At 34.4% G+C, this 17,671-nt stretch overlaps 1 protein-coding gene across 1 annotated transcript; it reads left to right on the forward strand.

Annotated features, from left to right (window-relative positions):
- The first annotated feature begins 807 nt into the window (after positions 1-807).
- On the forward strand, positions 808-3,365 carry LOC106618855 (farnesol dehydrogenase). The gene is made up of 2 exons (XM_014236750.3): positions 808-1,491; positions 3,020-3,365. The coding sequence occupies exons 1-2, from the start codon at positions 916-918 to the stop codon at positions 3,194-3,196; spliced, it is 753 nt and encodes a 250-aa protein (XP_014092225.2). The 5' UTR covers positions 808-915; the 3' UTR covers positions 3,197-3,365.
- Positions 3,366-17,671: the final 14,306 nt, after the last annotated feature.

Genomic DNA, 17,671 nt, shown 5'->3' on the forward strand with positions numbered 1-17,671 from the left:
CGTGAAAAATTAACAAACAATACAGGAAGGAGTAATAAGTCCTGTAGATATGTATACTTTATCTTATCAGGTTCTCATCTACGTATGGGGCGAATGTAGGGAATGCGGTTAGTTCTTTTAACTGTTATGGATCAGTAATCAGTAAGTATATATCGAATACCTTTGCTCAGTGAAAACACTGATTTGTAATAGATTACACGACAATATAAAAACAGTACAAATTATTCAGTAATAACTCCAATATAAAGGTATTAGTCAAAATTTTTATAAATGCGAAAACTTTTTCAATAATAAGACCAGAAAGGTAAAATTTGGTACTGAGAGCTCTACAATAATTTGCTTTAATCGATTTCGTAAAGCACATATCGGTTGTTCATGAAGACTACGAAAGAAAATTTACCGTCTCAGCTTCGCTAAACATAAAATGATATGGATCCTAAATTAGTTGAAATCGGTCTATATATAAACGGTTAGCATGTTACAAAAGTGTTGAAAATTATTTGTTCTAACTGCAGCTTAGTTCTTCCTTACTTCTGTTGCCTTTTTACTTCGCCTGAGCGATTTCACTCTTGGCACATTTGCCTACCAGCGATGCGGGCATACATATAGACATTGATATACATAACTGTGAAAATTGATAGCGGCAGATTAAGTGCATAAGAGTCTTACAGCATCGAAAGCTGTTTTGCGGCTTTCGTGGTGACGAGCAAATGACAAGTTTCACATTTTTACTTATTTGCTTGCCTCACCGGCGTCCCCTTCTGCGGCAAGCAAATTTTCATTTTGCATTTAAAAAGTAGTGCACTGGAAATTTTATATTCCAGTAAAGCAACGGCAATTCGCCGAGTTGGTGGTACCTTTGTGCAGTGTAAACGAATTGCATGCTTACTTTTCAGTCGTCACAGTGAAACACTAATGGAGCAATTAAAAGCGAAATTGGCGGTGGTGACCGGCGCCAGTTCGGGCATTGGTGCCGCCATTGTGCGCGATCTAATTGCAGCCGGTTTAATTGTTATCGGTTTGGCGCGACGTTTCGAACGCATCGAAGCGTTGCGTCAAGAGTTGCCTACCGCCGAGCAGCGTGCACGCCTTCACGCCATTAAATGCAACATTGCCGATGCACAGGATGTGGCGGAGACATTCACGCGCATCATACGCGACTACGGACCAGTCTATGTGTTGGTCAACAATGCCGGTTGCTTGCGTTCCGGCCAATTGGCCACGATGGCCGAGTGCGAGGTGCAGGAGGTGTTGCAAACGAATGTTATGGGCGTGGTCAATTGTACACGCCATGTGTTTGCCGCTATGCGGGCGCATCGTATCGACGGTCATGTGATATTGATAAATAGCATTTGTGGACACAAGGTGCCGGTGATACCGGGCCACATGCCGACTTTGAACATTTACCCGGCCACCAAGTTCGCGCTGACAGCGATTAACGAGATTTATCGGCAGGAGTTCAAAGAGTTGGGCACACGTGTGAAGGTGACGGTGAGTACGGTTTGCTGGGAGGGCCTGTGAAAAATGTCGGATTTAAATTTCAATTTGGAGTGCCTTTATTTTGGTATAGTAAAAGTGAAAATTAAATGGAATCAAGTGTAAAGTGCAGCAATTTAGCGGAAAAGTGAAGGCACTTAACTTTCTCATATAAGGGGAGTTGATATTGAAATGTCCAATGTGAGCTTAAAGGTTTAGTCTTTCTTTGTAAAGTTGTTCAGAGCAGTTTTCCGTGAAATAGGCTAGCGCTAAGTGGGGAATCCTTATGCATACAGACTTCAAACTAGTGATGGCTCTGAAATCAGCTCTATAACTACGAATTTCAGTGAGAAATTTAGCAAAGGCATTAACACAAAAATTGGCAAGCAACGTTGTTTTACCCGTAGATATAACCCAAGGTTGCTATTAAATTCGAAAAAGTTTATTACTTGGACACTCTGAGATCCTTTCATTTTTTCTGCGCCCTTATATCTACGGAAGAAATGAGGATAGCGTACAGTATTGAGCTTTTTCGCAAAATGTTTAAAACGACAGCTAAGGTGGAGAGTCTAATATTGGGATTTGTCCAATAAGTCTAGTTTAAGGCTTTTAGACGATTACACATCCATATATATATTTTTCGATAGCGGAGCAGCAATACACAAACTGTTAAGACTAGTCAAAGTGTAATTAAAATTATAATATTATTAATTGAATCGAGTATGATAATCTTAAATTTTAAATCATTCATGCGAATCGGCTGAAACCGAATTTAAATATCTCTATAGATTTTTGATAGAATATCCGTTAGTCGAAATGTGTTTTGGTATCACAAACATTCTCAATATCCAATTTAACATAAACTAACCTGTAATAGAGAAACAAAATATACCTTTTTCGATATTCAGAGTTCATAAGCTTTCTTATATTGTAGATAACTGAGTGACAATCGGCGACGAACTGTTTAGCACTATGACCAGAGAATGTTAATAAATATTATCATATACTTATCATTAACATTCTCTGCTTTAGCAAATGTGTTAAACCACGCAAAGGTTGCCTTTTCATGTAAAGGTCACCTCTTTACGTGATTTAGACTTCAGAAATATAATAAATATCATTCAGATTATTTGTTGTCAGTGTGTGATGCTATCGGTGCCTAAATAATATGAGACCTTTCAATGTCGTCTTAAGTTTTTGTGAGAAATATACTGTACAACACTACTAACACATTGAACTTAGCTCTGGTGTTACAGCAGTGGGTTAAGTAGGGAAGAATCGGCAAAACGTAAGACGATGACTGAGGTGAGTGCATGACATTTAACTCTTAAAAACTGACCGACAAAGGCAAGTCCAAGTAAAAGCATTTGTTAAGACCCCCGAAATGCTATTTAATGCTAAGTTGCGCAATTGGGTAATTCAATTATTGACTTAACCCTATATGTATATGCCAATATTCTAAGTTTTACTTATATATGTTGCACACTTCAATATAATATTAACGGTTATTTTAATTTTTTTTACATATTTATTTTAATTTCAGAGCATTAGCCCTGGTCTGGTTGATACAGAACTAATAACAGAATCCCAGAAAAAGATTGTCGATGGTAAAGTTCTTACTCCAGAAAACGTTTCTGGCGCCGTAATGTATGTGCTCTCGCAGCCACCAAATGTACAAATCTACGAGCTTATAATGAAACCGATGGGCGACATGATTTAAATGAAGCGAAAGCTGTTTGTGGTGTTTTTCTATACTTTTATATCTTCTTTTGTAAAAATATCTATTAGAGAATTATATATTATTGTAAATAATTAACGATATATTGCATATAAATCTAAATATTATAAATAATATAATAATAAATATTTCTAGTTTTTAACAAGCATAATCAACAAGAGTATTATTAAAAATAAACTTTTAAAAACTTTAAAAAAAAAATAAATTTTTTTTCGTGTTAAAATAATTTATTCAAAGAACTTATGAAACAGTTATCAAGTTTGAACCTTAAATTATAAAATTTAATTCTAAAGTGGTTTTGAAAAAATCGCGTTCAAGGTTTCACATATACCTATAGCTGAGCCGGAGGTGCGCTTAATATAATATATACGCTTGAGACAACTTAAAATTTATTGTATGGCTATAAAGCATAGTTTAAGGGCAAACATATAAACCGTTTTTTTGGAGATTCTCAACCACTTAAATGAACTTTTATTGCACAATATTTAGCTTAAACCTTACAATATTTGTTTAATCGATCAGCTGATATTAATTATTTATTTTGTTCAAAGCATTGTGACACATTTAATACACCTCTGCTTTGCTAAATGAAACCGAGCAAGCAGTTTACTGTAAAATGAAGCAACAGTTTGAAAGAATTTTCAAATTTAGTTTGCTTAAACACTTCACTATTTTATGTGATAACATGTATTATGTCTGTATGTATGCCTATTCCAGGCACGCATTATGCTATGCTTATAGGCACACACCCAGAAAACTGACATAATTTTAATAAAAATATTTTATAACATTTCGAAGAGCAGATTTGCACAGCACGAGTCTAGTCTGTAGTGGAAATTCACCTGTCAGTTGCATGTATTTACATATTTATTTGTGTAAGCTTTCACAAAATGGCTAGTAAAGAGCATCTACTAGTGGAGAAGCCATTTCTGAGCAAAAAAAATTCAAAATTCCTAATACTCATCGCATTATTACCACATCAAATATAAAATCTACTGCTGCTGTATGCATCAAAACAAGATATTGGATAAACATTTGAAATGAACTTTGCTCGCTCGGTGTCGTAGAGCCACACCATTATGTAATATCCACTGAGAAATGTGGACAATTTTAATAAAAAGGCAAGGTGGCTACAAACTGTGGCGTCGCATCCTGGCACGCTGCATGGGATTCTGAGGTTGCTGCAATATCAGCACACCGTCAACTTGTCACAAGCTAAACATAATATTGAAAGCCTTTCAATAACTACTTCCTATGGCGAGGCATGCAGCAGCTGGCATGTGACAATAATAAGAAGATCGTGCTGATGGTGACTTACCTTTATAACGTTGCTGTTGTTGCTTTTGTGTTTCTTTGCTAAAAAAAAGACATGTGGAAATATAATAAATGTAAATATGTATGTAAATATGTATGTAAACTAACGCATTTATGCAAATTTGTAAGTATACACATACTTGTATGTATATATTAGGGCGGTACTAAATTAAATATTATATTATTAAATTCTTGAAGAAATCAATTTTTTCAAACAGGTGCCAATTTTATCCAAAAGACTTTGGCGAACATCTCCTCGAAACATGTTTGGTTTCATGAACATATCGTAAGATTTAATTTATTTTCAAAATTTTAGAAATAAGAAAAAAGGAAATTGGTAGCAACCCTTTTCAAAAAAGAAAAGTCAAGTTTTAATCTTTTTACTTTGTAGTAATAAATCGTTCACCTAATTTAAAATTATTTGGTAACCCTTTTCAAAACTATTCGCGACAAAAATACTTCTAAACCGTTTTAGCGGCATTTTAATTTGAATTTATAAACAATTGCCACTCTACTAAAATTATCGTCGACAGTTAGTTTTATGCAAGCTTCATATTCGTATTATATTAATCTGTTGAATTTATATATTTTAATAAATCAATCTTTTGAAATAGGTGGCAAGCCCGATCCAAAAGATTTATAAAACTTTCTCAATCATAAACAGTTGCATACCATAAGTATTAGGGTGGCTAAATAAAAAATCCATTATTACACCCTACACAAGGTAGGTGTTTGCCACGATGTTTGTCAGCCAAAAAAAAACATCGGTAACCTTATAAAGTATATATGGTGTATCAATGATCAGCATGATGAGCTGATTCGATTTAGCCATTTCCGTCTGTATGTATTGTATATAGGCGAACTAGCCATGAGTCGATATATTGAGATATACCTGGTATATTGAAATATTGACCTGAAATTTCGCACACGTCCTTTTCTCACCAAGAGCTCATTTGTCGGAATAGCCGATATCAGAAAACTATAGCATATAGCTGCCAAAACATCGATAAAAATCAGGTCCTTTTCGGAAAGCTTTTTTATTTGTCAAGATATTTTCAAGAAATTTGCAAACATATTGTTTAGATCGGACCACTATAGCATATAGGAGCCATTTAAACTGACCGATCAAGACAAAAATCTTTTTAAACCTTTAGTGCTATAAAAATATAACGTTTTTTCTCTTCCTAACTTTAAACTCTGAAAAACTGGTTTATAGACACCTCATATACGCTAGTCGTTTCTACTTTTGCACCGTGAGGCTAACAAAAAATTGTATGAGAGCATTTATGTACAGAATTCAGTTTCCTATAAATGTGAGGGACGAAATATTTGTTTCAAGTAGTAGATATGCAAATATGAATTTTTTTTCCAATAATAAGGAAACAAATAGAAAACAGAAATGCGAGGGACCTTTCTGTAAATACTATTAAGAGCTCACACATGGAAATCATTTTTTTTGTGGTTTTTTGTTTAAAAAACACACACAGGTGGCAACATTACAAATGCTATTTTTTATAGTATCCGAATATTACCATACTCAATCGTCGCCAAAACTTTCATTTAAAATTTTAAGTACACCCTAATATACAATTATTTTTGTTTACCTACAAATATATTCTTCATTATATCTGATGTTGTAAGCAAAAATCTTTTATGCGGTCTATAGTCCGCATCTATAGTCCATATGGTAAGTTCACTTCAAGTGATGAACACACTGTAAATGAATTCTTTGTGGCTAAAGGCGAGCGTTTGGAACGTAACATATGTAGTTATTGTTGTTGGAAAAAAGAGCAGACAGCATATAATGCAAAAGTAAGCCACCTTCGATTACATGCATAGCCATAGCTATAAAATTAACTGAAATAATTTTGAGAAATACAAGTTGAAGTTTCGTTGAATTTATTAGTTTTAATGTTCAATATTTTTATACTGATCTTTCAGTGTTGATCTTCCACAAAACTTTACTGTAGTGTTATTTCTTTGATCTGGTGTCAATGGTCCGTATTTGCTATTGCCAATCTTAATTATTTCTTTAGAAGAACTATTTATTAATGCTCATTTCGATATTATTGTTCAATGAACTAAAAAAATATTGCAGGAACTTCTTAACAAACCTTTTCGAATCTTAAGTCCCCATAATATTTTGTTCAAATTGATCAAAACAGAAATAATTCAAGAGATTTTATAGAACTTTTTAAGCTTTTAATAAGTAATTGCCTTAAGCCTTATTATATTAATTAAGAAACGATGATAATGTGCCAACAACCATTTACAACTCGTGTATGTTTTTAGATCATAACTAAAAGAACTTTAGAAAAGCTTCTTCGAGAGAAGTTGCTACAGTGTGGGTTTATCTTAAAGGATATGGCTGACTGTACAAATGCGTCTAAAAATTCGGGGCGGCATTTTGACATCGAAAGGTATTATATTCGAGAATGAAATATATTATATGTATTATATAACAACTATATATGTTCATATAAATAAACCCGATAATACATATAATTTCGGATGATGGAGAATATTCCTCATAGAATATTTTTAGTTATTCTTAGGGAACGAACTTCTGCAATATTTTGAGATTTTTCTACATCTCGCAGATTTGCCATCTCCACTTCGTATCTCCTACACTTTAGTCCAATCTTTGTACATTAATATATTTTATGATCTGAAGTCTCGAAGACCTCCAGTTTTAGTACAGTAGCATCAGAAGCTCCATTGGGCTACTTGTTTGTTACAGAATTTAAATACTATTAACCAAATTAATCGAAAGAAGAAAGAAAAGTATTTCCGCCGTTGAGTCTAATAGATAATTCTGAATAAGGTAATGCTTAATGAGAAAAGGCATATATCGTAACATATACATATATTATTTGCTATACGGTTCATGAATCAAATATGATGAAGTCGGAGTAGTAGAATAACTTTACTCAATGGGATGTTCTGAAAAGAAAAACAACTAATTCGATTAGAGTTCACCAACGTAGTGGAAAGAGAAAAACTGCTTGTATGACTTTCGGTAGTCTTGAAAAATCTGAAAATGAACATAATGAAATCAGTTTCATAAGATCCGGGTAATGAGAGAAGGGAAGAATGGTTGGGATAGTCTGATTATACTTTATAAAGTAGACTTTCATTTTGGAATCCTTACTGAATGCTGTGAAATAGAAGTAACATTCTGAGATTCGGAGGAATAGTGTTTGTGGAAACGAAACGAGAGAGTGCTGATATCGATATAAAACTATAATATATACTTGGACGAATTAAATGGAGAAGTAATTCATTCCATGTCATTGGCAATTTTTAATCCGTTTAAACCACGACCACCTTTGATTGATTGACGGTTCAACGTCCGTCTGAGGTTATTCTAAAGTTATAGAAACTAAATACTATTATATATTATGGAACAGAAGGAATGTCTTGAGGCATGATTACCTCTCGATTGGAGCCTACAAAAAGGTTCATTAATATATTTAGAAGTTCTATTTAGATTAAACCGATAAAAAAAACTTCCCACATTACATTGCTCAGTGGATCCATGCTTTATCAGATCGATATCTTCTCCACATTGCTATGTATCAATATCTGCTTATTTGGTTCCCAAAGAGCTGCTGTAGATACTAGACGGAAAAAACTCTGCCGACTTACCCCCTATTTTAAGCAGAGTCGCTTTCGACGTAACAAGAAAATCGCCTTTAAAGGATGTTTAGTTGGTGTGGCAGGGACAATAATAAAAGTTTTACTGGTGCATATTTGCTAAAGGAAAATTTCCTAAACGAAATAAGCCGGCTTTGTGAAAAAATATCTACATTTTAAGTATGCAATTTCTTACAAATATTTCCATACTCTTACTACAATCTTCAAGTTATTTTTATTTTATCCAAATCTGTCTCTCGCTTCTTGTTGTAACAAACTGCAATTTTACACTCTTTAGTAGTTTACAATGGCTTAAGTTGTTTCTGCGTCTTAAAAGTGTAACTTTGCTATTGTTCTTGCTTTTTGGTACATGCGAATGCGAAGGTCACGTGTACGCAGCCAAACAGAGAAACAAGTAAACCACGATAAGTGCAGAGCTCTTTTATTTTTCTAGACAATCCAACAAAAATAAACTCACTACAGAACACAGCTCTCAGAGTCGTCATATGTAATACATATATGCATACATATACTCATATCTGTACTCAGTATAACGCATACTACGCAGATATGTCTGTATGTATTCTTGAGAGCATTCACGCCCTCATTTGCCTTACTGAATTTCAAGGTCTAGGAAACGCTATATGGCAACACTTAACGTCGGAAAGAAGTATACGCTGCTAAAAATGTTTGGTGGGGTGTAAGATTAAAGCAGTTTCAAATGTATAACTGTTTACATATACATATGTAATGCTATATGTAAGTAGTTTACCAGAACATGTCTTGGGTGAGCAAACATAGGAACGCGAATGCGAGATTCTTGTTTGTCGCCTTGAGACAAGTGGCAATAAAAGTTCCAGTTAAAAACTTTTGTATATACTCGTACATACATATTTAGTGTAATAAGTGACCTTTTTTTAGAGCCGAGAACGAGGTTTTTGAACTGAATTTGCCGAAAATGTATACATATATAAAGTGAAATTGTATGAGTTAAGAACAGAAAAAGGGTTTGAATGGGCGAATAAGATGAGGGCTGACATCGTAAATTTCCTATATTTCAGCTCTTTTTATCAAGGGCACTAACATGTCCATATAATTTCAGTAAAATTACACATATTTCGACCAACATAAGAGGTTTAAAGTCATACGCCTCCACGAAATTTGATGTTTATAGTAAAACTGTTAACATATACATTTTCGAATTCGAGTAAACTGCTTTCAAGCAAGATTCTGTTTTAGCGGTTTTCGTTTTGTGTAACTATTTGTGAAAGCAGATCTCGGAGAAGGCCTCTTCTATACGAAAAGGAATTTGCTTCATCTTATTATATCGAAGATGTGGATTGTGCTAAAACCCCATTGATGAGTTACAAAAAGAGATTTTATTTTAATAATTACGATTTATTTATAGAAAAACACTTTTATTACTAAAATTCAACTTAACCTTTAATAATAATATAATATAATATATATAAGGAAATGTAACTAAAACCAAATGTCGATTCGAAGCTATACCAATCGTTATCTTAATATTGTCGTTAGTACGAGTATTGCAACGACATATTAGATCTACATCTTTCGAACACTACATGTGCTACCGAAGGCTAATGACAGACGTACGTTTAAACTTCAGAAGTTTCCAGAGTAGATAACGGGTTCGTAAGTTGAACAGGAGTTGCCTTGCATTAGTCAAACCTTAGGGATCGGGTTTCAATAAGTGATTTTGACTCCATCTTAAAAATTATTTGAATCAACAGACCTTGGAAAATATTATAAGGACCAGTACAGGGAACACCCCAAACTGTATCTCGCGTTTTATAAATGTGATTGCGTTTACACTATGTAGCATTAAAAGAGAAATATAAGATTTCGTACTAAAAAAATTATTAAATAAAATTATTATCAGGCAGTTTCTGATTACTTGACTAGTAGGTATTGTCTAAGCAAATACGAAATACCCCAGATATTACAGCTTTTCTTCGATAAAGACGAAAACTCCAGGCAAGCGGCTGAAAAACATGCACAATTGCGGTTTCGTAGATTTCGTTAGAGTAATTATAATTGCAAAGATGTTGAAAATATCAATTAAATAAACAAAATCGTCGAGTCTAATTTTCATATACATACAGATGTTAGTTCTGTTTCGATTGTTCAGTAGCTAAATTTGGCGCAAAAAATCGTTCGGCACTTTTTAAATATGACTGGATTGGAAAAGAAGCCCGATGTATATGTGCCACACCAATTAACCCAAAAAACCTTATTGATGAGTTTCCATCTGAATCTCGTTATGAAGAGTGTACTATGCATATGCCATGTGTTGGGTGCGATTGGCAGATAATTATGTACTATGAGCTGCTTTCCTACGCCCACACTCTTCTTTTGGATTTGTAACGTCAGCAATTGTTTAGGTTTGGCGATAATAGGAGAGGACTGGTGGCACACAACGCCAGCCCATACACATCGATAGGGTTTCGTGAGAAGCTCCAGGAGCTTGATTGGGAGATTCTCATGCGTCCACCTTATACTTGTAGTCTGGACATGACATCAAGTGATTGTTACTTGTTCCTATTTACGGCGAATGATTTAGTTGGTAAAAAGTTTGCCTCAAGAGATGCTTTAAAAATCGACTGTCCCAGTTTTTTGGCAATATGGAGAATGCTATGAGGGTGGCATTATTAAACTCTAAAAATGGTAGCAAGTTATAAAACAAAACGTTGCGTATCCGACCTAAATCAGTTTATTATATTATGTGCTAAATTTAATGCAAAAGTAATAAATTTTATACCCTGAATAGAGCATATTAAGTTTGCCACGAAGTTTACACCTAAAAGGAAACGTTGGAGACCCTTAAAAATTTATATATGTATAAATGATCAGCATGACGAGCTGTCCGCCTGTCTGTATATACGTGAACTAGTCCTTGATATATTGAGATATCAAGCTGAAATTTTGCAGACGTCCTCAGCAAGAAGTTTCTAATATCGGACTCCGATAAAATATATCTTCCATACAAACTGAACGATCGGAATAAAGTGTGTGTATGGAAAACTTTTGCATTTGACGAGATATTTTCACCAAACTCAGCATAAGTTATTGTTCAAGATAAAGGGATAATATTTGAATAAATTGTTCAGATCGGACGTATATAGCATTTAGCTATCATACTTGACAATATATCTTCAGGAAATTTCGCTTGGATTATTCTCCCAAGCTATAAATATAAATATTATATATGAACAAATTATTCAGATTAGAGCACTATAGCATATCTAAATCAAGTTATTGTAACAAATTTTTTATATTTGTGAAGGGTATCACAGCTTCGGTGCAACCCAAGTTAACGTTTTTTCTTGTTGTTATGTTAGGTTACATGCCAGGTGTTTAAATAAATTCACTCTTGGGAGAAATATTTTGAGTCGATGTGATATTAAATGTTTAACGATTTTTTATTTCTTTCCAATTTGCTTTCTGCCTTAACTTTATATTTTAATAGTGTTCTTGTTTGATTTAATCATTGCCTGCTCTAACATAAGGCACACCTAAGGGCAATAGCCAGTCATTAAAATCTCTTGTAAGCCTATGCCTATAAAAATTAACTTTAACTTAGTACGCGAGCAGCAAATAGCTAATGAAGTTAAATTTGATTTCAATTCGAGCCATTCAATTTTTATGCGATAATAAATAGACTTCCTGCTTACATTAAGCATGCGAAATAGATCCCCTTAAATTGCCAACAAAAGCACAATTTTATTTCAGCTTCAACTAATTAACAACACAATCTTTTATCTGCGAATTAATTCATTCACGCGCACATTAATGTCTCCGGGGAGCAAATAAATTCGTGCCACGAACAACAGGACCACATACACATACATATGTATACATTTATATGTGCTTAGGCAAAGGGCATTTTAGCGCCGTAAATATGTCGTAAATTCTGTAAGCAATTTGTAAATTTTACCAAACATACCCCAAAGCTGCAGCACTCTCGGCGGAATTGTCGCCAAATGGCATCGGGAAGACCAGGACCAGGTGCTACGCATATTTATGAAATTACATATCGGCTAATGTGTAACAAGATGGGGACGGGAGTGTGGAGCGAAGAGAAAGTAAAGCAACCACTATTCTTCGTGTGTGCTGTGCTTGCTGGCACGCAGCTAAGTAATTTTATATGAATTGTGTATGTGTGTGTGCGTTTAACATGAAATATGTAAGTAAATGAACACTTAACACCTGTAATGCCCCGCAGCGGCATGGCAATTTAATGACCACAGAAAAGAGGCAATGTCGTTGGCTGCGGAACACGCACACACACAAACTCACAGTATAAATACATATAAGTCAGTGGTCGGCATTTTATAGCACAATTAGGCAAGTTTGCAACACACTTACACTTACGCTCTATTATTTAGTTGTTCTGGAGACAGGGTATGGCTGTGGCGCTAAGCCTAACCATTTGAGGTTAGGGTTATTATTAGTAGATATGATGATATAAAGTCATCCGTACTACGTTCGAGTGGCTACGGAAATTTCTTTACATAAATTTTTAAAACTAGATCACATTATCGTCAGTTGATGAAGTATATTTAAATTCCTTAAGATGCCGCGCAAATTGATCAATATATTCCTTATCAAATCATATTTAGTCACAGTGGGTCTTATGTTTGGTAGAAAAAGGATTGTCCGATTTATAACTTTTAATACTCTCGCAACATTTTGCAACAGAGTATGATAGTTTTGTTCATTTAACGTTGGTTTGTAATAACTAAAACTAATCGAGATATAAATATGTAATATATAATAAATGTCCATCTGTCCGTCTCTCTGCCCGAGTAAGCGATAACTTGAGTAAACATTTAAAAAAGGTCCATGACACACCTAAAAAAAACCGCTAATCGAAAACCAATAAAATGCCATAACTTAGCATTTTATAAAGATATAAAACTTCAATTCGGTAAAGGGGTTTGCATTAGAAAAGGCACCTGTGGGCTAAAAATTTTGAAAAAATGGACGTTGCCCCGCCCTATAATAGGTTTAATGTACATATCTTTTAAACTACAACAATAAAGTTCGCGCAGAACAAATTCTTTAAGCGATCTTACCGACAGTGTAAAAATGGATGAAAAAGGGATTATAACTCCGCCTTCTCCCCACATAACGGTTTTTTTTAGAAACTACTAAAAGCATGATAAAACAATAACTAAACGCTTCAGAGACATAAAATTGTATACCCAAAATGTTACAGTAAGGTTTTATAGGAGGCGGTGTCCAAATTGGACAGTGGGTGTGGCTCCGCTTATATTAAGGTAAAAATCCATATCTATGAAGAACTACTTTTATATATAGAACACGCAGAAAACAAGTTAGTTAGTGATTGGATCATTTTTCTCCGAGTAATCACTACATTAAATTCGAAAAATACTGTCTCGAGAAAAATGCGTTTAAAGTTAAATTGATGGAGCTGATAGAACTAAGCAGCTAAATTTTTAAGACTGTAACTCAAAAACTGTTTGAAATATTGATTTAAAATTTTAGTATGTTATTTTCAAAACAATAAAAATAGGTATAAATACCACAGCCATCCCCCTTTTTCATCAAAACAGATAATTCCACCTTAATTAGGTAGGTTTAGTATATACAATTGTAATAAAGGGTGTTTTTAAACATGAGGTTTTCAAGAAAAAATAAAACTCATATATACCCGACGCGATATAATGCGCTCATTAGGAGTTTTCTTCAATAAATTGATTGCTCATTGGCTGTGTGGCAGGTAGCGTCGTCTTGTTGGAACCAAAGAGCGTCCACATCAACACCCTCCAATTTAGGCACGAACAAATTATTGATCATAGCTCCACAGCGTTCCTCATTGACAGTAACATTATGGCCTTGGTTCCTTTTTGACGAAATATGGATCAATGGCACAGGGAGTGCCCATAGAGCACACCAAACAGTGGCTTTTTGAGGATGTAGCGGCGTCTCAACAATGGCTTGTGTATTATCATCACTCCAGAATGTGACAATTTTGCTTATTAAAGCCCATTTGTCCATTCAACCAAAAAAGAGCTTCATCGCGGGAAAAATTTTCTTGTGTAAATGAGGATCGGTGGCGACCTCGTTTTGTGCCCATTCTCCGTTATGTTACAGCAGGCAAGAGCATCGAAAATTGTTGAGATCGGTCTAAACTTTCGTTTGGGTTTTTATATATTAAATAAAAAGGTTGTTGTTCCTAGACCCAGATTGACATTATCTCCAATAAATCGGTAAATTTTTGAGAAACTGATTTTGAATTTGCTTAACATATTACACTTGATTTGATTTTTGATATCAAAATTCGTTAAAATATCCTTTAGATAACGGCACTACGTAAATTAAAATATAATATATAAAACCATTCCGCACAATTTGCTGCTTATGGCTTTTGGCCAACAACAAAAAACACATTACAATAGCTCGAGTGTGCAAATCACACAAATGCGTGGAAATATATAAAAATGTAAAATAAAAGTATGTATTGTATTAGAGACGCACGGGCGAGTGCGCGCGGGTCACAATGCAAACAAAAAAAAAACAACAACAACAAAGAAGAAAACATAAAATTATGCGCATAAATATTGAACGAGCATATGGTCGTAAACGAAACCGTGTTCATGGAATTTAAATAGTCCATACAAATTGTGGCATAAGTTAAGGTTTTGTTTTTTTTGTTTTTGGTGTTTTCACATTTTACATACATACGTTGTTTGCTTGTTTTTTTAACAACCTTACTTCAAAGCGTGCAACAAAGAGTTGCAACGAAATTTGATTGTGAGAAGAAGGCACTTACACTACAAACACACAGCTATACAAGAATATATACAAACAAACATAAATAGAAAGAAGACAGTCGTTCTGAGAAAAAATAAAAGCGTGTGCATTTGTGCTTGTATGTGTGCGCGTATAAACATAAACGTTTGTGTTGCAAGCATAAGTGTATGCTTATATTTATACCCCTGTATTTACGGTATGCATATTTATGCTTGCGTGTGTGTGTTTGTGTGTCTCTACTTGCAACAGCTGTTCAACGCTATTTCGCCTTTGGTCATAATTCAAATTTGCAATTTTCTATGCAAATTTGTTGCAGATTTCCGGTGAATAATGCACAAGAAAGCACCGCCAACACCAGCAGTGGCAGCAGCAGCGCTAGCGCTCGCCGAAGGAGCCGCCGCAGCAAGTAACGCCATGTGTTACTTTCGCCACACACACACACATACATAAGTACATGTGGATGCATCAACGCCCCAGCGCGCCAGGAGTGTGTGTATGTATGTGTGTTGCAGATTTACAGAACAGGATATTAGCATTTTGTGCTGCCGCCCATCTGGAAGCGCTCGCAAGAAAAATGTTGCTCTCACACACATACACATATAGGTATATATGCAAATACATACAAAAACATAAGTTGTATGCGCATACATTTGTACTTTAAGTTGTTAACGAAAAGAAATTCCCAAGGATTGTATAATTTGCAGTCAAATTAAATGAAGAAAAGGGGCTGCTTCAGACTTCTTCCACAAGTTTTGAGTAGCTCATGACTTTAATTAGTTGGTTGCAAGTACATTTGTTAAGATTTGCATTCTGCTTTTGGGAAGGGTTGGAGGTAAAATATGCATTCAAAAATTTTTCGTTTTGTGCTGAGGAATATAATATATTATATTTTTACGATTGAAAAATGGCGAATGTTAGTTTTTTTTGCCGAGTAGTAAGCATTTTTTACCATTAAGTGTAGAAGCCGAACTCGACTTCTTACAACCATAAAAGATGTACCATTCCTCCGGCACTACCATGAAGTATTTTGCTGAAAATCAGCAATAGAGTTAAGCTCACGCGCTCGTTCTAGTTGTAATGTATTCGCTAATAAGACACTTTAAATTTGCTCGTGCCACCCACTCTCATTGTTCGATTGTTTGAACGAAGCTCTTTTTTATATCTTTAATGTCATCGCTTAACGTCTTCATGACTCTATGCAGATACTACTTTAGATACCGCTTGCCATTTTCCAACTAGGGTTCAGCATATGATATAACTGTCTCAGTTTTCGAGATATCATACTGAAATTTTGCACCCGTTCGTTTTTCCCCAAGAAGCTGCTCATTTGTCAGCCATTATCGGCTGCCATGCAAACTGACCGATCAAACTCAAGCTATAGATCTTTTTTATGCCCTTTTTTATGTTATAAAAAATGCACCTGAAGGGTATTATAGCCTCCGTGCAACTTAAATTAATGCTTTTTCTTCTTTAGATACATATCAAAAAAAATTTATTTTCAAAAACAAAACAAAAAACGTTTTTTTACTGACTTACAAGTGGATATATGCCCTTAAGACCGACAGATTTAGTTCAGAGATACTTTGAACATCACCTTTTAATCAAGCAAACCTTAAGTGGTAGAGAGATATTTAGTTGCTCAGAAAACTCTACCAACCCAAGCCGCATTTTCAAGACCTAATTACGTATTGTGATTTTTCACTATAATATTTCTTCAGCCCCGTTGTAGGATAAAATTTATGAGGCTCTGAGAGTTGCGTTTAGCTTTGCGATTCGCCTCCCTTCTCATATGAGTTTAAAGTCGCGTCACTTCTTTTAGAGTGGGACTTTTAGCTGATGACTTCTTCTGGTTAGTTTCCGAGTAGTTAATTTCCTTCGTAAGGTATTTTCATTTAATAACTTGCAGAGCACAATAATCAGTTAATCTTAAATTGAGTAGACCAGTTTTTTCGTGAGTCGGTTTGAAAGAAAACTTAATAAAATCGATATACAATATATAGATATGTATGTACCATAGACCACAAGCATATATGATTCATTAGATAATACAGTGGTTGTTGCTCTATAGTTCATGAAACTATCAATGGTTTTGTAAGATTTGTTATCGTTTATTTTTAAATTCTTATTTTCATTTTAGATTACAAAAATCAGACAAAACATGAATCAAAAAACAATTATATTTACTTAGAATGTAAGTTTTTTAGGAATACATTAAAAAGAAAAATGTCGAAAACATATGCTTTATTTCAATAAAATGCCTGTAAGCACTTTTTTTTTATAATTTTTCAGTCGCCAATTTTATGGCGACTATGGGAAGTGTTGCTCCAATTTTATCCGATTCGAATTTTCGGGCTGTAGATGACAGATTTGCGACATGTTTTATTCTGATAAATTAAATGGAATTTAAAAATTTATTTCAAAAGAAGTAGGCGTGGTTGTCATCGGATTTCGTCCATTGTCACAGTGTAAAATATGAATATTTGGATTACATCACGCATCAAATTTGGTTGAAAGCGGTCAAGTATTGTAGTTCCTGCGATATAAGATTTCATATACCAAGTTTCATGAACATATCTTTATTTTTACTCGTCTCTTCATTCTGACCATTTATATATATATAAATCGATATCTTTTTCGATTAGTTTTAGGTGATACAAACAACCGTTAGGTGAACCAAACTATTATACTCTCTGTTGCAACATCTTG

Source organism: Bactrocera oleae, chromosome 5, assembly GCF_042242935.1.
Source record: "Bactrocera oleae isolate idBacOlea1 chromosome 5, idBacOlea1, whole genome shotgun sequence".
NCBI lineage: Eukaryota > Metazoa > Arthropoda > Insecta > Diptera > Tephritidae > Bactrocera > Bactrocera oleae.

Bases quoted from the DNA above. Each gene is read 5' to 3' on its own strand.
- LOC106618855 (XM_014236750.3), top strand. From the start codon at position 916: ATGGAGCAATTAAAAGCGAAATTGGCGGTGGTGACCGGCGCCAGTTCG. The intron at 1,492-3,019 runs GTGAGTACGGTT...TTTTAATTTCAG, and splicing joins GCACACGTGTGAAGGTGACG to AGCATTAGCCCTGGTCTGGT.